Source organism: Zootoca vivipara, chromosome 1 (assembly GCF_963506605.1).
Source record: "Zootoca vivipara chromosome 1, rZooViv1.1, whole genome shotgun sequence".
Lineage (NCBI taxonomy): Eukaryota > Metazoa > Chordata > Lepidosauria > Squamata > Lacertidae > Zootoca > Zootoca vivipara.
This window is the reverse complement of record NC_083276.1, coordinates 7,835,290-7,858,266: the sequence shown is the minus strand read 5'-3', so window position 1 is coordinate 7,858,266 and position 22,977 is coordinate 7,835,290. Positions and strand designations below refer to the sequence as shown.

Genomic DNA, 22,977 nt, shown 5'->3' with positions numbered 1-22,977 from the left:
GATCAACAAGCAAAGTAGCTAAGTACACTGAGGTCATTTGAAAGCTATGAGTTCTATAGCAGCGGTACATGACAAACCTGTCAGCTTCCATCCCATTACACAAGCTATGAGCCATGTGTTAGGCGCGGCGTGATTATGGGCAAATCTCAACCGAGCTACACCCAAGTGTCTGCTTCTCTATGAATTATTCAATTCCTTTTATGCAAATAATGTTTCAAGGAAGCAACGGGGATCTGTAATGGCTGGGAGAGAAACATCCATTTAGAAGAATTAAAGACTGGGCGAAAGGTACAGCATTTTTATAGGCCAAGGCTTCTGGAAACTCCGCAGAATCGGTACATTCTGAAAGGTTTGCAGCAGGACACAGGAGCGTACATGAAGTTACATGTTTTGCTGCCCTTCTCTCCCTTTATCCAAGAGGAAACAAAGGATTGAGGCCAGCAGACCTCATCCTACTGGTTTTTGAAGACTGGGAGAAAGAGGTTTGTGCCTGCACTATATCCAGGAAGTTTGGATAGATGGGCTTTTGTTTGTGCCGCCGTGAAAAACAAACCGTACCCTTTTCTGAAAAAGTACACTATTCGAATTTCTGAAGAGGGGGGCATTGCAACAGCCACACACACCCTGTAATTATTATCTTCTTTTTTTAATAAAAAAATACTTGGAAAAATATACTAAATAGGATTTAAAACGAGAAGGCAGACCCCAAACAGCAAGAGGATTTGAAACAAGAGCTGAAAGCATAGAGCTAGAACCAGACCAGGCAAACAGAGCTTCACACACAAAATAATCACATCATCTGCGGCTTGATGAGGAATTCAAGGAGGAAGCATTCCCCCTGCATGTTCTTCCCTGTCACATCGTATCTGCAGGCATTGCTTCGTTCCAAGTCCATACTTTCTGGAAATGGGGGAAACGACCAAGCAACGCCCAAGTGTGAATGCAGAGGTAGGCACTCGCGGGGAAGAATCGTGCCAGCGGTGTAGGTGCTTAACCCCTCCCGCAGCCGTCAATTCTTCTCCTCCAGATGCACCCACCCCCCTCTACTCAACTTCTGATTTCAGAGTCCAGGAGAGAATTAGCCAGCACAGGATATCCTCCACCTCCCTGCCAATTCCCTCCTGCAGTTATCCAGTAACTCTGAACCAAGGTTGGGGGACCGCATCTTCTCCTTGGGGTCAGCATCTTGTTCTACTCTGAAGGCACTTTGGTAAGACTTGTTTACTGAGCGTTCATCCTGAATGGTTTGCAGGGAGGTTAGAGGATGTGGGCTACTTGACGAGGATTTATTCTGATTTCTGTGCGGGGAGGTTAGATGATGACGCATCAAAGCAAGGGTTATATACCCCAGTGCTGTTTTTTCTGGGGGGAAAGGTGTCAGAACTCACCATGAACACCACCCTCATTCTCTTATAATGGTGCCCACCTGAGAGGTACTGGAACTGAGTTCCGGCTGGGGGAAAAAGCCCTGGTTATCCTACACTTTTTCTGTGCATTTTCTCATTGTTTTCTCATTGAAATATACTCAGAGTAGAGCCATCAGAATCATGGAGTTTATTTCAGTTGTAATAAAAACAAGTCAGTCATCAGGCGTGTCTCTGTGTGGGTGTCCCCACCCTGGGCACAGGCTATATATCCTGTATCCACACCCTAAGTCACACCTGATAGGCTAGTTCAAACTTCCCTTCTGTAGCCGGATTGGATGGCTCCAACGGCCAATCATATTACTACATTCTAAAATTCTAGGATTTAAAGCTCCAGACACAACAGTTTTTCTTGCTGGGAGAAGTCTGATCTTTTGGGACAGGGGGTTTGTTGTGCAAGAACTCCTACCTAGTCAACTATAATCATGTGACCAGGGGGTACAGCATGCGTGGCATAAATGGCTGGGTGTTTTTGCACACAAAAACACATTTCCCCATGGCTAGTAGGCTTCCTTGAACAATAGTCTTCCAAAAGGTCTTATTTAAGCACTATCTGTCCAAGTCACAAGGGCTCCCCCCCCCTTTGTGGGTATAATAATTTCTCCCTTATTTCAGGAAATGAAGATCAAACCTATCAATGGCATTCAGGGCTCTAGAAGAAAATAATCTCTGCAAGGAAGGCTGACATACAAACATCTTTAATAAAATTATGAGAAAAATGATTATGGCAGAATCATTCTGCCTTCTGCGTCCTGTTAAGCTTGAAATGAAGGCACTTCCACACTGCAGTTTATTGCTGTGTCTGTGCTGACCACAAATGCTTTATTTTCTTGCAGCATTCATGTGGCATTATCCTCATCAAAATGCCATCCCACATCCCCCCCCCCAAATCTGGATTTACTGTTTTTGTGAGGGTGGGTTGTTTTTGCCCCCCCCCCCAAATGGATTTCCCACAGAAACTGTGAATTCCGATTAAATAGGGAAATAATATGGGATGACATTTTGAGGAGGGCTCCTTCATTTGGGCAGTGCAATAAAAAATGCTCATGCACAAGAAAATGCAAGTCCACGATAAAAACGGCTGTGTGGAGCACCCTGAAAGATCAAAATTGTGAGCACCCTCCAACTTTAATAAGTAAGTGCCAAATGTCAGCAGCTTTTTGGTTCCTTCTAATCTTGGAGAAGACAAAAGCCTACCATAATAATTCCTACTTTTTTAAAAAAAAATTGTTGCACCATTCAAATGGAGAATGCTGTCACTAGTCTTTTAAAAGTGTGAAGGTTTGCACACTTTTTCTCGAAGGTATTAAATAAGAAACACTTCAGCCACAGTGAGGGGAGGTCCGGTAAATGCTGCCCCCGGGGTCCCCTGGCTGGATCGCAAACACTCCAGCAGTGGTCTCTCAGGTATGGCTGCACACGGCTTTAACATTTCCTGACACACCCAAGTCAGCTTGGCTGGTTGGTTTGCTCCCTCAAGGATGCTCTGCCGATGCCTCCTTTTAAAAGAGCACCTCAACACTCAGCACCCATAGCCTCACGAGGGGCAGCAGCTCCAAAGAACCCAACGCAGCTGGGTAGTGCAGAACTCTAGCACAGTTGGGTAGTGCAGGGAAGGACAACCATTGCTCTCCTCTCCTGATATCGCTGGACCAAAATTCCCATCATCCCTGACCATTGGGCCATGCTGGCTGGGGCTGATGTGAGATGGAGTCTATAATCTGGAGGGCTGCAGGTTCCCTGCCCCGAAGACAGAGGGTCAGCTGGTTAATGGCCACAAAGCAGGGCTCTTCAACCTGCCCCCCCCCTATTTCAGATGGCCATGCACATTCCATACACTCTCCTACTATGTGCCATGGCCATTTCCAATGTGGCAACCCCCAAATTTGCCAGCTTCTATGGTTCCACTGTGTTGCCATGCTGTGCCCCGCTTGTGAGGAGTACCACACCTGATTCCCCCCAATATATATATATATTTCTTCAGTTCCACTGGAAGAGTACTTCTTGTTTTTCTTTTGCAGAATGCCAGAGGGTTTAAAGTGTTTGGAGGAAGTTATGTTTGGAGCTCAGTTGGCAGAGCATGAGACTCTTAATCTCAGAGTTGTGGGTTTGAGCCCCGCATTGGGCAAAAGATTCCTGCATTGCTGGGGGTTGGACTCAGAAGGCAGCCCTGTTTAGGGAAGCTTTTAACGTCTGATGTTTTATCGCTTTTTAAATTATTATTTACATTAATTCTGTTGGGAGCCGCCCAGAGTATCTGGGGAAACCAAGCCAAATGGGTAGTATATAAATAAATTATTATTATTATTATTATTATTATTATTATTATTATTATTATTATTATTTATTAGACCCTTGGGGTCCCTTCCAACTCTATAATCACCAACTCACATTTTCTGCTCCCCGATTACATTATTTTCATTCATCACTTGTTACAAGGACAGTCTCCCCTATGAATTCCATATCCTTAGCCGACATATTTTAGGAATGGATGTCAACATCAATTTATTCCTTGCTATTATCTTTTCTCCAAAGCTGCCCCTGCCAACAATACTTCCATCAGAAAACCCTTATGCGACCGTAACAGTTACATCTTGTACTCAACCCCAAGTCTAATTAAAATGGAACAGCACCATAAAGTCAGGTTAAGGGGACGAATGCTAGTATGGTTATCAATCCACAATCCGTCAACAGTTATGTATTAAATCTGGAATAAACATGGGCTCCCATCTTTTCCATTGATAGCTAAGGCACACCCCTGATTTGCAGTACAACAGTGCTGAGGCTAAAACTACACATGGAGGTCAATTGTGTGGTTGCTTTCATAAAGGTATAAATTCCAAATCAGCCTGGGCAGAGGAGTGAAAGTGTCAGAGGAGCTGTTAACTCTGTTTTCCTTCCTGTTGTTTGACCATCTCCTCAAGATGTATCTCTGGGGAGCGAAAATATAGGGGAGAAAACATAGTTTCCAGAAGGGGGAAGCGTGGTGCAGCGGTAGCACTCACCAGACCTCTTGACCACTGAGTCAGTGCTGCTCATCAGGATGGAGAAGGGTGAAGCACCAGGAGGTTGGCTCAGTGCAAACAGGCCAGCAGGAGCACGGGATTAGCTCCGCTGCTCTATCTGCATCACACTGACGTTCCTGCGACTTTTCTGTCTCTGGGTAAGCAGCAGCAACACAGCTGTTGGGAGGTCAGGTGAGCATCACCACTCCCATCCCGCCACCGTCTGCTGCTGGTTATTTTCTGACACAAGTGGAAAAGCAGTCTGGGGAGGGAGGCGCTTTTGAGCAGGCAAATGAAAGAAAGGGAGAGGGTTAAGCAGCCCCTCTCCCTGCCATTCTTCCAGCTGTTAATGGCCTCCCCAAAGGCTGCTTTACATCCTGGTTGTTGCTGTTTTTTTTATGGGCAGAACTGATTGCACTACCAATAGTCACATGTTAACTGGAGCCCAAGAGTCCCATTTGGTCCAGAGTATCCTACTCAGTCCTGGATCTGGAGGGGGAAAAAATCAGGCATGCTTCATCAACCTTAAGAAACTTAAATCAGTTCATTCATTTCAGTCTCTGATCGAAGATATAAAATGTGAAATTATGGAACAAATTCTCCTGGAGTGTAACTCAAGTTGGGAAAGCAAACATCTGGATACAAATGTAGATCAGTGTCAAAACTAGTGTTCGTTCCTCTTGCGGCTATTTACAATTCATTCGATCCGAAAGTGGAACTGCACCGTTTCTGAAAGGAAAAGAAAGGAAGTCACATGAGAAGGGTTATATTAATTCAAAACAGGGATGCTACAGGAGTTTCTGTGACACAGGTGATGAACAGGTGACTTTATTTATTTATTTGGTACATATTATTTCACTAATCTTCTGTAACTGAAGGCAGTGTATACAAGGCTCCGACCAGACCCACCCAAACCTCTTTAGCTTATGGAAGGTGGCTACATTATGAAGCCTCCAATAGAAATAGGCAAATCTGTCTTTTTTGGATTCCCTCCATTTCTCATTTTTCTAATCTTAAACTCTGTTCTTCACATTTCCATAGCAATCAGACATTATTTAAAATGAAATCCTCGTGAAAATTCACCAGCATTTTAATGCAAACTTCTAATAATCGCATTTTGGTATGCAGTTTTGTCTAATCTGCACATATAATATACAATTACCCCTCATATATTTTTTACACACACTGGTTGCTTGGAGAACTCCCATCACAAAATCTGGAGGGATGCAAATTTCAAGGGAAAGCTGTTTGAGTTCACATATCAATTAGATAATTTATCATTAAAACTCAAACAAAACTAAATTTCTTCCCCATCATGAATCTCAGACTATGTCCCAGGTTTCCAGAACTGATTGCCTACAAGATAATTCTTGCCATCTACCCATTAAATTTTTATTCTCTTTTTTTAAAAAATAATTTTTATTGGTTTTATAGAATAACACAGAGAAGAAAAGAATTTTTATTCTCCCATCTAAGCAACACAACAACAACAAAAATCAACGATGCCAAGGGCCGAATTCACTAAGAATTCACTTCATTCCTGTCATGCATGGAGGAAAAAAGGAGGAACCCAGAGCCACTTTTAACACCTCGTATCAATGAACTGAGTGCAAAAATATGGAATTGACACAGTGCCAGATCAATGTGTTGGTTAGAGTGCCCGGCCGACCCAGTTTCAAATCGGCACTTAGCCATGGAGTTCATTGGGCAACCTTTGGCTAGTTGCCCTCTCTGTCTTGCCAACCTCACAGCCTAAAAGGGGAGGAAAAGAACCGCACATAGCACACTAAGCCAGGCATCCCCCAAACTGCGGCCCTCCAAATGTGTTGGCCTACAACTCCCATGATCCCTAGCTAACAGGACCAGTGGTCAGGGATGATGGGAACTGTAGTCCAAAACATCTGGAGGGCCGAAGGTTGGGGATGCCTGCACTAAGCCCTTAGAATAGGGCTTGACTGCAGCCCCCATCACCCCGACCATTGGCTAGACCGACTGGGGTTGATGGGAGTTGGGAGTCACGCTCCATTTGGAGGGCCACAGGCACAGGAGTCTTCTCCCATGGCCTGAGGTCCCTTTAGCCTCACCCCCAATAAAATATTTGAGGGAGCTGGCCCCCCTCAAAGTTGATGGACATTGCCATTCGGATGGTGTGCATGTGATCGTGGTCCTGTGTGATGGCCTGGGACTCGGGGCTCGGACTCGGAACCAGAGGAGTCTCAGTCTGCACCAAGTCTGGGGCCTGATTGTGAGGAGCCTCAGTCTGCACAGATTCCCCTGCAACAAGCACCAGCTGAGCCGAGTCAGGGGCCTGAGCCTGTCCTGGCTCCAGATGTGGGGAATACCTCGTTGCCGTCAGCTGGCTCATCACCGACAGCTGAAACACTACCGGCTGAGTCAGGAGAGGCTGAGGCGGCTCCTGGGTCTAGTAACCCACCAGCGTCTCCCGAGCTGCAGAGACTCAGGTCTGAGAGAAGGAGAGAGCTGAGTACTCGCAGGAGGAGTGCTCGTCTTTGGGCGAGACAGGGTGGTGAGTCATCAGGGGATCTGGACCGGCCATTACCCTGTCAGAGATAAAAGGCGGTCAGACCCCGCCCCAGTTTGTGGGAGCAACATTGCTGTTTGCCAGATTCTGCCTGTGTTCCTGTTCCTGCCCTGCACCCTGCTTTGGCTACATTGACTCTTTGGACCTCGGACTGGACCTGGACCTCGCCTCTCGGATTACCTACGGGACCAGCACATCCTGTGATTGATTATGTGGACTGAGGCTTACCTGTCCCGTCCCCCCAATATTTTATTCAAGTCGGCACCCCTGGCCACAGGTTAGGCAACCTTAACTTAGGAGGACAGCTGTGATAAAACTACTAAAACCCAGGCAAAAAATGGAGAGCTATCCTTGGCTCTTTAGAAGTCGTCTTCCCCTGCGATACATGTATTCTTTATTTTCAGCCAGACGACTGACATACGAGAGTTTCCAAAACGTAGCTCACACCAAGAGAAAGAGAAAGACTGGTGATCAGTCGCATACCTGCACTCTCCTTGCTGGTGTGGCAGGTTTACGTGGTTCGAGAGGGGCCGCTCTGTGGTGCCCCGTGGGCTGGAAGGTTGGCTGAGGCTGCTCTGACTTGCCTGATGGCGACCTCTGCATGGATGCTACGAGGGTTACACACGCCCTGTGCGGAGTTCTTGGACTTCTTACCTGAAAGCGGAACTGTAAAATCGGCACTTTTCAAACTTAGGGTCGCCATTGTTTTACACCAGAGGTCGGCAACCTAAGGCCCATGGGCTAGAAGCGACCCATGAGGGTCGCTTAACTTAACTGGCCCATGAGCCGCCCCTGAACAGAGCAGCCCACTTGGCAAGTCCCCGCGGCTGTGCTAAACCGGCACGGCACAGTGTGGTCCAGGGACTCTCTTCTACAGTTCCAGAAATCGCATCTGTGCATGTCTGCGGCGCTGATAATCGCTTCTGCGCAGGCGCGATTTTCGGGGTCTGGGCATGCGCAGATGCGATTTCTGGCATTGCACTACGCTGGCCCAGCCCATGGAGGATCTCTGCAGGAGTGATCCGGCCCATGCCCGGTAAGCCTTGCCGACCCCTGTTTTACACCAAGCAAGAGGAGTCAAGTTTATTACAGGGAAAACAATGCTGCAGGCAGCTAACTGAACCAGGCTGTGTGTTTGAGCAATATTGCAGCGCATCGTTAAAACTGCGGAACTCCCTCCCACAGGAGGCTGGGATGGCCCCCATATGGGATGGCTTTAAAAGGGGATTAGACAAATTTAGGGTAAGGTAAATGTAAGCATGCGGGTGGCGCTGTGGGTTAAACCACAGAGCCTAGGGCTTGCCGATCAGAAGGTCGGCGGTTCGAATCCCCACGATGGGATGAGCTCCCGTTGCTCGGTCCCAGCTCCTGCCAACCTAGCAGTTTGAAAGCACGTCAAAGGGCAAGTAGATAAATAGGTACCGCTACAGCGGGAAGGTAAATGGAATTTCTGTGTGCTGCTCTGGTTCGCCAGAAACGGCTTTGTCATGCTGGCCACATGACCTGGAAGCTGTACGCCAGTTCCCCCGGCCAATAAAGCAAGATGAGCACTGCAACCCCAGAGTCAGTCACAACTGGCCCTAATGGTCAGGGGTCCCTTTACCTTTACCTGAAATGTAAAGGCCCCCTGGATGGTTAAGCCCAGTCAAAGGCGACTATGGGGTTGCAGCGCTCATCTCGCTTTCAGGCCGAGGGAGCCGGCGTTTGTCCACAGACAGCTTTCTAGGTCATGTGACCAGCATGACTAAACCGCTTCCGGCGCAACAGAACACCATGACGGAAACCAGAGCGCAAAGAAATGCCGTTTACCTTCCCACCGCAGTGGTACCTATTTATCTACTTGCACTGGCGTGCTTTCGAACTGCTAGGTTCGAACTGCTAGGTTGTCAGGAGCTGGGACAGAGCAATGGGAGCTCACCCCGTCGCAGGGATTTGAACCACCGACTTCCAATCGGCAAGCCCAAGAGGCTCAGTGGTTTAGACCACAGCGCCCCCCATGTCCCTACAAATTCATGGTGGAGGGGGCTATCGATGGCCCTGATGGCTTTGCTGTGCCTGCAGAGTCAGAGGCAGCAATGCTTCTGAATGCCAGTTGCTGGAAACCACAGGGAGAATTTTTCTTGTGCTCTAATCCTGCTTGAAGGATTCTGGTTGTCCACTGCGAAAAGAGGATGCTGGACTAGGTGGTCCATGGGCCTGATCCAGCAGGCTCTTTTCATGTTCTTAAGTTCATCTAGACTCACCTTGACATTTGTGGGGGTGCTTATGTATTGGACCAGAGACCTGTAGGGGACCCTGTTGTGCCATCTTAAACCAGCCAAGTGGAAGACCTGAGACTTAAACCAGAGAAAAATAAAGGCCACCATGGCCAATTCACACTCACCTTTGACGGACTCACTCCCAACCAGCTCATCCACAGAATGAGGGACAATAAAGTCGCCCCCATATAAATAGCTGATACCCGCGTTCAGGTTGACGTTGGCTATCTTCAGGGGACAAGGTTTGGGGAAAGTAGTCTGCAGTACGGGGAATCCACAGTCTATTGGAGAGTTGGCAAGAGGAAAGACCTACATGGTGAGACGACATCAGGGGTATTAGTAAGTCTCGTCTCTCAGGCTCAGAAATGCCGCAAAGAAACAGGGAGGGAAAGTTACTTACCCCAACTACTATGGTCATGTGGGCCCCCCAAAAGCTAATCCCTTGGGTGGGCTAAAAAGGGTTCCTCAGTCCTGCTCTCATTTCAAAGCAGGATACATTTCCATTCTCCTTAGAAAAATATTCTACTATGTGTGAGACTGCCTTACAATTCTGAAGTTTCCTCCCAGTGTCCAGTCTGAGGCTGTGACAATTTTATTGCTGCTGGTTAGCGCACTCACCCATTTTCCCCAAGCTCTTGTTCCAAAGAGACCTGCCTTGACTCCATTTCCCTCCCTTTCACAATTCAATACAGTACAGCCTGCAAAACTACAACCCCCATCAGGCTTTGCTCCTCTCCTCTCTCACAAGATTCCACCGGCAAGGGGCAAGGGCTACGTGTTTGCCTCAGTGCCCTCTGTAAAAAAATAAAATAAAAGCACTTCCCAGCATGTTTCTGCCTTTCCCTGTTGGATTTCCCTGCAAAGTTCAGTGGATTATGTTGGGTTTGCTGTAGCATGGGCCGAAGCCCAACTTACTCATGCTCATTAATGTCAGTGGGTCTACTCTTGAGTAAAACATGGTTGCATTGTCAATCCCCAAGTTTCCATCACGCTCTGCCTTTTTGTGAAAGATCACAGGGTGGAATTAAATGTCACACTATGACAAACTTCCCACTTGCGCAAGCATTTTGGCTTGCCAGACGGAACGATTCCCCCTCTTCCCGCACCGTGTGCTGTTTTGCAGGCTGTTTTGCAGGAAGGAAGACGAAGCCCCATTGTGCAAATGGAAGTCCTCATGCAGGGCTTTTGCTGATGGGCCTCTTAAAGTGAACCCCACCTTTAGACTGTGACCAAAAGACCAATAAGCCCAGCTAAAACCCAGTTGAAATACAAGCCCTAAAAACTGACAGGAGATTTGAGAACTGGTACATCCCCCTTCCCCCAGGTGAGCTCCCCCCACGATCGCATAAAATTGGTTTGCGAATGAGCTGAGCTATATTTCCCTCCAAGGAGGAAGTAGATTGGCCCATAAGGATCCCCCGCTAATATTTTCTGGGCGCTGCCTCTGCAAACAGCAAAGCAAAGAGATGAATGGGATCCTTCTGAGCAGGAGGCGCCCTGTTGCATGTAGTTCGGGGCTGCTTCCACTGTCCTCCGCAGCTGTTTCCCTGGTAAGGGAAGCAAGGGTGAGCCACAATATTTTTTTTAATGCTCCCTCTGTCCATTGAGCCAAGCATGACTAGGCACCTACAGCTTGCTTCCGGGCCTGAGCCCAAGAAACTACAGATGCATCCCTTTCTGAAACTATCACCACTTTACGTCGATTGTGTTTAACGCCAGTGCTTCCTTCTCCACCTTCGACTGCAGGGCTTAAAATTCATTCCCACTCTTGCCGATACCGTTTTTATGTGCTTCTTGAATATTCGACACAGAAGCACGGCCTGTTCGTGACTCATAGAGGTAGGGCTGAAGGAATGAGGAAAATACAACAGGCCCCATAGAATCAGGAGCGTGTTTGTGTTTGTGTTTGTGGGGGAACCTTGTCTATAGAACCTTGTCAATAGAACCTTGTCAATAGAACCTTGGTTCCAGGAGCAGTGGGGTGGGACTGGAATACAGTCATACCTTGGTTCGCGAACGGCTTAGTTGTCGAACAAATCGGCTCCCGAACGCCGCAGACCCGGAAGTAAGTGTTCCGGTTTGCGAACGTTTTACGGAAGCCAAACGTCCGTTTCAGCTGTCGGCATTGTTTCTGGGGTCAATCAGCCGATCAGAAGCCGTTGGATTTTGAACGCTTTGGAAGTTGAACGGACTTCCAGAACAGATTGAGCTCGAGAACCAAGGTACCAAGGTAACTTGGCAAGAAGCCAAGTTACAGGGAACCAGGCAGAGGGCCTTCTCGGTAGTGGCACCCGCCCTGTGGAATGCCCTCCCACCAGATGTCAAAGAGAAAAACAACTACCAGATTTTTAGAAGACATCTGAAGGCAGCCCTGTTTAGGGAAGCTTTTAATGTTTAATAGATTATTGTATTTTAATATTCTATTGGAAGCCGCCCAGAGTGGCTGGGGAAACCCAGCCAGATGGGCGGGGTATAAATAAATTATTATTATTATTATTATTATTATTATTATTATTATTATTATTATTATTATTATTATTACCACCATACTTGCTAGGACTTCAACCCAAAGCTTGAATTGGATATGCACTTGTAGGCAGGCAAAGCTTGCAAGAAGAGGAGCAAAAGACCGATATTCTCCCGCGTGACGTCACCATGTCCCGCCCCGTTTCACCAGCCCATCTTTGGTTCTCCAAGGGATGCCATAAACTAGGGGTGCCTCCGGCTTATAAAAGGGTCAGGGAGGCCCAAGAAATGCATTCGGCAGTAAAAATTTGCCACCAAGGAAAGATGGCAATCAAGGCCTTTGGACCGATTCAGGGGATTTTGGGAACAATCTGTATGTTATTTGGCTCATCATTCTAGCGTTTTTACCCTCATGGAGGGGTTTGGATGGGGGCTAATGTTTTGGTTTTCTGCTACCATTTCCAAAATGTTTCCGGAGCACCTCGGAAGAAAACAAGGCGCTGATTAAGATGCTTTCTCCTGTGCGAAATTTCCTGTGACATTTAACACCAAAAGCATATTTTTCAAAGAGAAACGGCAGAAGACCTTGCTTCTCAACTTTCTAACAAGCACTTAGGAGAGAACAGCTTTGATGTCGGGAAGGAAACCGAGAAACCGTTTGTTGTTCCACTTCGGTGGCCTAATGAGATAATGCCTCAGTTCTGTTCTAGCTAACGAGGCAGAGCATCTTCACTGAAGCTTTCTGAAAAACCCAGAAATCTCTCTCTCCTAAGAGAGGGGAGGCCTTAGCACTCTTTCGGCAGCTGCACTAATACGGCCATGTTTTTTATTTTTAAGTGATGTCCAACGTATAAAAAGCATAGGTCAGTTTGGAAATAAAGGCATTTACAACGTGCTGCAATTCGCTTCACAGCACTTAGAAGCCTTGTATACAAAGCACCACATCTTCAAGCAGCAAAACACACACATGCACCAGTGTTCATTTTTGCAAGGGAACCCGCTGAGCACTTGGCTCTACAAAGAGGCAGGCGCTGCTTCTGATTCTGTAAACATGGCAAAGATGTCGCCTAATGTGTTTGTCGGACTGGGGCTTGGGGCATCATGAACTGAGCGAATTTTCACACGGATTAGAGCAGCCTTCACCAACCAGGTGCCCTCCAGATGTTCTGGACTACAACTCCCATCTAATCCCTGTTGAGATCCTGAAAAAGTATGTCAATTGGTGGGCACCTCCACTTGCTAATCTGTTCACGCTTATTGATAAAACAGGAATAGTACCGAACTCTTGGCTGACCTCTATAATATTTCCAATATATAAAAAAAGGTGACCCTGAGCAACCATGTAATTATCGACCTATTAGTTTATTATCTACTATATGTAAACTCTACTCAAAACATCTAGAGAGATACTTATTAGATTGGATGAAAAAGAAAATAATTATTGGTCCTGAACAGATTGGCTTTACAAAACATAAATCGACAGTAGATCATTGTCTATTATTGGCATCCCTAGCTGAAAAATACACGAAATCGGACAAGGGGAAGCTATATGTGGCCTTTATCGATTTAAAGTGCGCTTTCGATTCAATTCCAAGAGGTCTATTATGGGATAAATTGAAAACTTCCGGGATGGAAACCCGCTTACTTTTTCTGATTAAAAAGCTACATTCCAACACTAAAGGTCAGGTGAAGTTTTCCCTTGATGGTCATTTATCTACCAGCTTCACAATCACTAAAGGGGTTAAACAAGGTTGTATACTTGCTCCACACTTGTTTAACCTATTCTTGAATGATATGAAACAACATTTATCTGCTGTAAATGGCCACCCTCCCAGATTAGATACCAAAGCAATCCCTACCCTCTTGTACGCAGACGATACTGCTCTCCTCTCCTATTCCAGAGTTGGGCTACAAAGATATTTAAGAGCATTCTCCAATTACTGTGAAGTGAATCACCTAGCAATTAACTACTCCAAGTCAAAGATTCTTGTTTTTTTCTAAAAGTTGGTGTCCATTCAATTGGTCGATTGGAACCCAAAAAATGGAGCAAGTTAAATGCTATAAATACTTGGGTGTCACCTTTCACTATAACTTAAAATGGGCGACCCATCGCAACAGAACAATTAATTTAGCAAGATGCTCGGTTGCACAAATCAAGCGCTTTCATTTTCTTGGTGGGAATCAATTTGTACCTGCAGCAATTGCTGCCTATAAGGCAAAATCCGCCTCCCAGCTTCTATACGGGATCCCCTTATGGATATCCAACTTTAACAACAAAGTAGAAGGAGTCCAATAATCCTTCTTTCGGCAAATCCTTGGAGTACCAAAATGTGTGCCATACCTGGCTATCTGTGCAGAATTGGGCCAACACCTTCTTGAGACAAGAGGGTGGATCATTACTTTTAAATATTGGCTAAAAATTCATTTTAATACCGATCCAGATAGCCTGATATCCTGTCTTCTGAAAGATAGCCACAGCTTTATATGGTTCTCTAATATTTCCAACAAACTTAGGCAACTAGGCCTTTCAGTGGATTCCCTCTTGACATATGAGGACTCATATATCTTTACTCTTATTAAGCAGAGACTGCTTGATATTGAATTCCAGAAACTTCATCCTGCCCAACCTCTAGTATGCTCGCTTGCCTTCCTGGGGCTGCCGCTGCACCAAGGATTGATACCTAATTATTTATATGACCTGGTATCTCCTTTTTATCGCAGAGTATTTATGTTGGCCCGCCTAAATGCTTTTCCATCCTCTGTGTTAGCCGGAAGACTCAAAGGCATCCCCTACTGTAATAGATTATGCCCTTGTGGCCAGAAAGAGGTAGACTCTATGGCTCACATGATTCTGGACTGTCCCCTTTCTAATTTTTTTTTATTTTGGCCCCCTCTTATCCTTTATGAGACCTGGAACCCTCCCCAACAAGGAAACAGTGGTCCAGCTCTTGCTGAGGGATGACTTCCCCGAAATTACCAGAATTATGGCCCACTACTTGTCCAGAATTTATGTAATTAAAATCAATACATCTAGCCTTCAACAATGATAGCTGAGGATCCCTTGTGTGCCTCTTCCTCCTGCTGCTCACCATTATTTCTGTACGACGTAGAGTTACTATTTATACTAATGACCTATATGCTTTGTATGTTTTGTCTTTGTTTTTATATTTTATATATATGCCAATAAAGGTGTTGAAGTTGAAGTTGAAGTACAACTCCCATCAGCTCCAGCCAGATTTGGGAGTCGTGGTTGAAAACATTGAGGGCACCAGGTTGGCGAAAGCTGAGCTAGAGACTGTGGGTGGACACTCCTAAATTACACCCCGAAATTTAAAAAAGGCTACCAATAGTGTTGTAGTCAAATTACATATGCACAAACATGTACAGTATTGCGGAATGGTACTCCTCCTACAAAGGGGTGCTAGAATCACAGAACTGTAGAGTTGGAAAGGACCCCAAAGCTTATCTAGTCCAATCCCATGCAATGAAGGAAGAGGGGTGTAAGGCCCTTAAGTCTAAAATAAGGATGGGAGCCTGTGGTCTTGCAGGTGTCAATGGGCTCCAACTCCTACCAACCCCCACCCAGCAGGGTCAATGCATGGTTCTACCATAATGGGGGTTGTAGCTCAGCTACAAGGCTGCAAGGCCACAGGCTCCCCATCGCTGGTCTGAAATTAACTGCTTGCATATATACAACTTCTTGTGTAAACACACATGCACACCCATAGAAGCTCTGGAAGCGCATTGCAGCGTACTCAGGGACGGACAGTGTAATTACCGGTATATTGCATGCACTTCCTGACGCACGTATTGGAATCACAACAGCTTAAAAATCTGGTGTGGTCTTGTTTATGTCACACAAGCATACAAACCTCCCGCAAGCAAGTGTGAGGATTTGACCTTACACTGAAAGCGGCAAGGAGAAGCTTGTACTGCACATCATTCAGTCTTACCTCTCAAAGCCTCACTCGATCGATCGCATAAACCAGTCCGCCATCCTCCTTCTTCCTCCTTCATCCCTCCTCTGCCATCCTCCTTCATCCTCCTTCTTCCGAACCCCATCCTTTGCCCAGCCACATTCAATTCACCCTCCCAAAATCTCTGCCAGAAATCACTGCTTGGCTGTACCCAACTATATGTCAAATAAGGTCGATGCATGGAAGTGAGAGCTGGACCATAAAGAAGGCTGATCGCCGAAGAATTGATGCTTTTGAATTATGGTGCTGGAGGAGACTCTTGAGAGTCCCATGGACTGCAAGAAGATCAAACCTATCCATTCTTAAGGAAATCAGCCCCGAGTGCTCACTGGAAGGACAGATCGTGAAGCTGAGGCTCCAATACTTTGGCCACCTCATGAGAAGAGAAGACTCCCTGGAAAAAGACCCTGATGTTGGGAAAGATTGAGGGCACTAGGAGAAGGGGACGACAGAGGACGAGATGGTTGGACAGTGTTCTCGAAGCCACCAACCTGAGTCTGCCCAAACTGCGGGAGGCAGTGCAAGACAGGAGTGCCTGGCGTGCTCTGGTCCATGGGGTCATGAAGAGTCGGACACAACTAAACAACAACAAGGTTGGTGGGGACGAATTTGACTGTCCCCCAATAACTAGGGTGGCAGTAGGGATGGTTCACCCAGAATAAAAAGTGAATGGCAATCATACGTTCAATGTCATTTGGTGCTGCAGGAAGGTGGTTTTTAAAAAAAGAAATAAAGCCCCGTCAGAAAGTGTTATTTTGGTTCTTTGGGTGCACAAGGATTATCATTCCGGGCAGGTAACAGGACTCAGGAGGAGTATATGCCACCTTTGGGACTTAACGGTAGCTCAAGGTGTGGAGCTAAAGAGCCCTCATTACTGAACTGTCATGGATACCAGCACCCAAACATGGCTGCCCCTGAATGCGACTCAAAAACATGCTGGATTTTTTAAAAAAAGGATGGAAGAGGAAAAGAAGACACCAAAGGCAATTTCTGAGCTGACAGAATCATGTCTTCCTCGGTCCTCCCCCAAAACGGTAAGAGGCCTAAGCAGATCTTAATTATAATAATTGTACTTTACTTGCTGTTCTAGCAAATGGACTTCAGCCCTTGCCCTCTCTTCCGGAGTGACTGTTACTCCATCCAGCACCTGAAGGTTAGGTAAGTGGAATACAAGGAGCGGGCGGTGGCAAATCTTGCGGGACACCTGGGATGTGGAGAGGAAAGAAGACAGTGGTGAAACCCAGGTGTTAAATCAAGTGCATTTTGCTCTCATCCCTTCCAGAGTTTCAGGTTCAGGTTTCGGCCCTACAGTTAGCTAACAGATGTAACATAACACAGTGAAGACAGATGTAACACACCACACAGCGAAGACAGATGTAACACAACACAGTGAAGACAGATGTAACATACATAACAGTAAGCACCCATGGAGGGAAATCTTGCTTCTAAACTTGCCATATGCACACGCATATGTCCAAAACAAACTCTGGATCTGCTTTCAAGTCTTGTCCCTCCCACTGTGCTTTCTAAAAGGCATCATTTTAGCAGAGGCACATATACAATTTAATGGCTACTGTCTGGCACTCAAAACATTTCCAGGCTTTCTCATTGATATATTTACTGTCAAATGGTATATGACCTGTTTGGGCATACCAAAACACACACCAAAAACACTGTACGTTACATCATGAAAATGAGTTCCGAATATTCCAGAATGAGATCATAGAATCACAGAACTGTAGAGCTGGAAGGGACCCCAAGGGTTATCTAGTCCAGCCCCCCTGCAATGCAGGTATCACAACTAAAGCATGCCAGGCCTCTTTGTGAGCGCCTCAGTCTTAACCCAGCATCCTGTAAAGCACTTACTAGATTGTGGATAATTAATGAGATGAAGGTAAACCTCAGCTTTACTCACCGGATTTCCGTATATCGAGAGCTCTTTAATGCATGGAAGACAATCAAGCTTTTCAAGTTCTGACAACTCCTGTCCCAAGATTAAAAAGGTTGTATTCAAGAGCCATTGAAAGCTTTTCTGTGGAATGCAAGCACTGACACTCTTATGCAGGAATCTTCATACAGCTTTGCTATGGAGTCCCTCAGGGCATGGGCGTACCCAGCATGGGGCGGGGGGGGGGCAGCTGCTCCCCAGAAGCAGGGCAGCTGGAGAGGACAGGCAGGGACGCTTGGCTGAAGTGAAACGGCAGCAGCGGCAGCAAAGCTGCTTCCGTTAAAGGAAACCTGGACCTGGACATACATGCAAATGAAGTGCCGTGGAGCATTGTGGGGCAGCACTTTCTGTGCTGTGCTCGCTGTGACTTGAAGGAGTGTGGCCCAGGTCCAGGTTTCCTTCAACGGAGGCAGCTTTGCTGCTCCTGCCTCTTTTTAGTCACCGCTGCCATTAAAGGAGCGGGCGAGGCAGGAGTGCAAGCGCGGGTGGCTCCATGTGCTGCATTGCAAACAGCCCCCTTTCCTCTGGGGTGTGTGGATGTTGACCATGCCTCCTGGGGGGATCCTGGCCACATCATTGCCAGCTAGCCAATTGGGTGGCTGGGGTGTGTGGCTGGGGGGGGGGTGGCTGGTGTGCCCCCCCCCTAGTTTTGATCCTGGGTACGCCCATGCTTCAGGGATCACTTTGGGCAGGAATGGGGACCCTGTGCCCCTCCAACTATTGAAGGACTGCAACTGCCATCAGCCCTAGCCAGCCTGGGGAATGGCCAGGGATGATGGGAGTAGTGGTCCAAAATCTGGAGGGCTGCAGATTTCCCAGTCCTATTCCAGCCTATTCAAATCAGGACCGCTAATTCCCAGTTGACCAGTTGTTGGCTCAATTGTTTCTTGACTGATCCTAAGAGATAGCAGCACAAGATCCACTGCAATTAGGGATGGGGCAGAAATTTATTTCAGCCCCCATTTAAAGGCAAGCCTACCTAATTTGCCCTTCCCCAAACAGTAAGTCAATCGAAATACAACCATCTTTTCAAATCTGCACTTCTCCAGATTTTTGCAGTGCAGTTCTCCAGCCAAGTGTACCAAAAGCAATATACCAAGGTGAAGTATGCAATCAAATGTTCACATAACATAGAAGCATGCATTGCATTAGGGAAAATTCATTTGCAAAAAAATGTGTGTTCTAGGCAAAACTGGATACAAATATGTGATCATCAGGGCGAATTTGCTGATGAATCTTCAATGGGACCTTTTAAAACAAGAGTTTGCAAACTGATGCAGAAATTGGAGAACTGTACTTTGGAAAAATGAGAAATGGAGAGAAACCAAAATTGATGGATTTTCTCTTACCTAATCATAACGGCAACAAGACAAGCTGAGTGCAGAATTCAGCACTAGAACCTTTTGCATCCAGCCTTCCCCAAGCTAGTGCCCCCCAGCTGTTTTGGACTGCAGCTCCTCGACATCTGGAGGGCACCAGGTTGGGGGAGGCTTGCTCCGCTCTCTCCCATCAGATCCACTGTACCTGAATTCTATTGAGGCCAAGGAAAAGCTTCTGCAGCTTCACCAAGCAATGCAAATTGTTCAGTTCTCTCAGGCGGTTCTCCTCCAGGTGAAGCGCCACCAGGCAGCTCTGCTTAGCAAACGAATTCTCATGGATTGCTTTGAGTCGGTTATGATCCAGCACCAATTCCTGTAGAAGCTGCAGGCCATCAAGCCCCTCGATCTGGCTGATCTCGTTGCCTGCAACGGCAAGAGCAAAGGATGTGGGCTGTATCATAAGCAGCCAAGTACAACACTTCCTGTTTGCCCAGAGTGGACACAAAGGGGGATGTTACACAGGGCCGTCTTAAGCGCCCCTGGCGCCGTGGAGCGACGGATCCCTCCGGCGCCCCCCGCCCCGTTTCCCAGCGCGCAGCGCGGCTGGCACAGGCGCTGCTGCGCGGCCGGCGGGCAGGCACAGCGCGGTTGCCGTGGGCGCAGCTGCGTGGCAAACCGGCGGAGCAGGCGGGCGCAGCTCGTGGCGCCCTCCTGGCGGGCCGGCACCGTGGTGCCCTGTGCCACCCAGCCTGGCTGTAGGGCCGGCCCTGATGTTACACCAGCCGTGTGTCCCGGGACGGCGATGGCACCCTTTCCCCAAATGGTACCCAGTGCGGTGCGCTCCCCCCCCACTCCCCTCCATACGCCAGTGCTCCCACCCCCCAAAAGGTATTATATGAATACGTGATAATGGCTGTTTATACTACTGTTGTTACTTACCCTGTAAGAACAGGAACTTCAGGTTTTTTAGCCTGCTAATCTGCAGCGAGGCCAAACTGGCAATCCCATTGTAGCCCAGATGGAGGACTTCTAAGCTCTCCATTATCGGAGCCAAGCTTTCATTGCCTCCCGTGTCCCTGAAACAACACAGGGACCATGTCAGGGGACAGAGCTCAGCCGCCAACTGCCAAGAAAGAAATTTACATACAGCTCCCCCCACCACCACCACCACTGCAGAGTTTTGCTAGAGCTTTGAAGCAGGGGTGGGCGAGGACACCCCGCTGCTGTTAAAAACAGCGCTGCTGGAACCCCCACCATGGACTTCGGGCATTAACATGGAAATCCACTCTTCCCCCAGCCAAATGCCTGGCAGGAGGAAAAGTGGAACAGCTGGAAACCGCTGTTTGCTTCTATTTAGTAAAAGTTTTATGACGACCCCTTGGCAACAGCCCTTTGCTGCCAGGGCAAGGCATGTGAACGCAACACTTCTGCCGCTCTGCAGAGGAAAAGTCAGGGCTCGGCCAAATGGAGGTTTCTTCTGAGGTTTCAGCGCGCTTCCTCTTTACAGGTCTGGCATGCCAGGTTAAGTTAGGGGGGGGGGCATTTGAGACATTACACAGCAGCGCACCCAGGGGAGTGTTCCTGGGTGACAGGAAGCTACAGCCATTCCTGGCCCCTTGACAGGCGTACCTGGAAAACGCACACATTTGTTTGCAAACCCACTGGTCATATTCCTACATCGCATTTTTAGGTATATTGTTACAAAAGTTGGGTGCCACCCCCGCTCTCTGCCAAGTGGTGGCAAGAGACTATGAGGTCCCAGGGTTTTTGTTCCTTTGGAGAACTGAAGATGTAGCAGGGACTGTCATGTTGTTGTTGTTGTTTAGTCGTTTAGTCGTGTCCGACTCTTCGTGACCCCATGGACCAGAGCACGCCAGGCACTCCTGTCTTGCACTGCCTCCCGCAGTTTGGTCAAACTCTTGTTCGTAGCTTCGAGAACACTGTCCAACCATCTCGTCCTCTGTCGTTCCCTTCTCCTTGTGCCCTCAATCTTTCCCAACATCAGGGTCTTCTCTTCTCTTCTCATGAGGTGGCCAAAGTATTGGAGCCTCAGCTTCACGATCTTTCCTTCCAGTGAGCACTCAGGGCTGATTTCCTTAAGAATGGATAGGTTTGATCTTCTTGCAGTCCATGGGACTCTCAAGAGTCTCCTCCAGCACCATAATTCAAAAGCATCAATCTGTCATAGCTTTTAGAAATATGGTTTATTCACCCATTTACACCTTCAGTCTGCATGGAGGGAGGGCAAATCATGCCCCTTAAGAGGTGCCACCCGAGGCGGCCGCCTCATCCCCCCTCACGGGCGGACTGTCTGAGCTCTGAAGCACAAAGAGCAAACATTTCTGGTGGCCATTGCTATGAGAATACTCATACACAGAAGAGGCCTGAGATGATTACTGAAAGCAGGCTGAAAAGGAGGACTTAATTGCCTTAAGAAGGAAAGGTCGTACTGATACGAATCAGACAGTGGAATTAAGCAGTCTTTAATTAATTAAAGGACTTAATATCCCGACTGATAAGCCTGATTAAGGTCTTTCGGAGATATCAGACCTGCAAAACCCACACATATCTTTTGCCAGATGTTTCTGAGAAAAGCACAAAAGCCTCACCGTACACCTGGACCCAACTGAGCAAAGAGAAGCCTGGACAAAGCAGTCTGATTTTCATAGATTAAGCAGATATAAGGGGCTCACATGTCTGGAACAAAAGGCCGAGATGCAAGGGAGAGATACCATTTGTTTTCTCTCCATGCCTCTTGCCAGGAACTTGTCCACAGTATCTCAAGGCCTTCATTTATCAGTCTGGGTCGTTCACACACCAGTTCCCCTCCTCTGCACCCCCATCAGAATGTGTCCCAGAAAAGGCTCCAAATGGAGGACCCATGACTAGGAGGACCCATGGCGTCTGACTTGGGTAGCAGGCAGCCTCCACTGCAAATGCGTAGAACTGGTTCTCCCTCCAGAGACCAGCCTCCTGAAGGGGAAGCATCATCCATCTGGGTTTCACAAAGCAACGGTGCTTCTAGATCGGACTCAGAACACCCACCCGTCTTCAGCAGCTCCTGCTGGACTTATCTACGACATACTTATTGCCTTTGGAAGACTGTCCGTAGCCGCTGGATGTCACTTTCTGGTACAGCAGCTGCCTGTTGGTTAAGTGATTTGAAACCTTCTGCCTGGGAACGATCGACTCGATGTGATTGTAGTTGAGGCAGAGGACCTGCATAAAAAAGAGGATATCAGGTGAATTCAGTTTGGCCATGTAAAAAGGACCCAGAATTGACCCTCTGCAATGGGTTGGACCAGATGACCCTTGGGATCTCTTTGAACTCTATAATTTTCTATGATTGTATGACGTAGGATGGGTCAAGTAGCGCAAACAGGGAATAAAGACAGATCTACAGCTCTGACCTGCTTAGTCCCTAGGATGTCGTGGTGAGAGTGACCAGCTGGGGAACCCCCAACGGAAGAAGACTCAGAACCTGGGGAGTGGTGGTGGGACAATGATGAGGGGGCAGAGGGAGAAGGTCTCCCAGAACCAGAAGAGGCAGGAAAAGGGTGGAGAAGGGACATGCAGGCACAGTCTCCAATTGCTTGGGGAAAATCAGGGAGTGGAGGAGACTTGGTAAAGGTAAAGGACTCCTGGACAGTTAAGTCCAGTTGAATTTGACTATAGTGTGTGGCCCTCATCTCCGCTTTCAGGCCAAGGGAGCTGGTGTTCGTCCACAGACAGCATGACTAACACCGTGACAGAAGCCAGAGCACACGGAAAAGCTTTCTGGGTCATGTGGCCAGCAGGACTAAACCACTTCTGGTGCAAGGGAACACTGTGATGGAAACCAGAGCGCACATAAACACAGTTTACCTTCCCGCTGCAATGGTACCTCTTTATCTATTCGCACTGGTATGATTTTGAACTGCTCGGTTGGCAGGAACTGGGACAGAGCAACGGAAGCTCACTCCGTTGCGCAGATTCGAACTGCTGACCTTACGATCAGCAAGCTCAAGAGGCTCGGTGGTTTAGACCACAGTGCCACCC

At 47.5% G+C, this 22,977-nt stretch overlaps 1 protein-coding gene across 1 annotated transcript in view; it reads right to left on the bottom strand.

Annotated features, from left to right (window-relative positions):
• Nucleotides 1-4,356: 4,356 nt before the first annotated feature.
• Nucleotides 4,357-22,977, bottom strand: part of LRRC9 (leucine rich repeat containing 9) — a 78,107-nt gene continuing 59,486 nt past the window's right edge. The window contains exons 26-33 of the mRNA XM_060271210.1: nt 22,025-22,158; nt 19,879-20,015; nt 19,145-19,362; nt 17,588-17,656; nt 16,751-16,876; nt 9,355-9,538; nt 7,455-7,637; nt 4,357-5,158 (exon numbers count right to left, since the gene is read on the bottom strand). Of these exons, the coding sequence (XP_060127193.1) occupies nt 7,483-7,637; nt 9,355-9,538; nt 16,751-16,876; nt 17,588-17,656; nt 19,145-19,362; nt 19,879-20,015; nt 22,025-22,158 (1,023 nt within the window). The 3' untranslated portion in view covers nt 4,357-5,158; nt 7,455-7,482. The remainder of the gene's footprint in view (nt 5,159-7,454; nt 7,638-9,354; nt 9,539-16,750; nt 16,877-17,587; nt 17,657-19,144; nt 19,363-19,878; nt 20,016-22,024; nt 22,159-22,977) is intronic.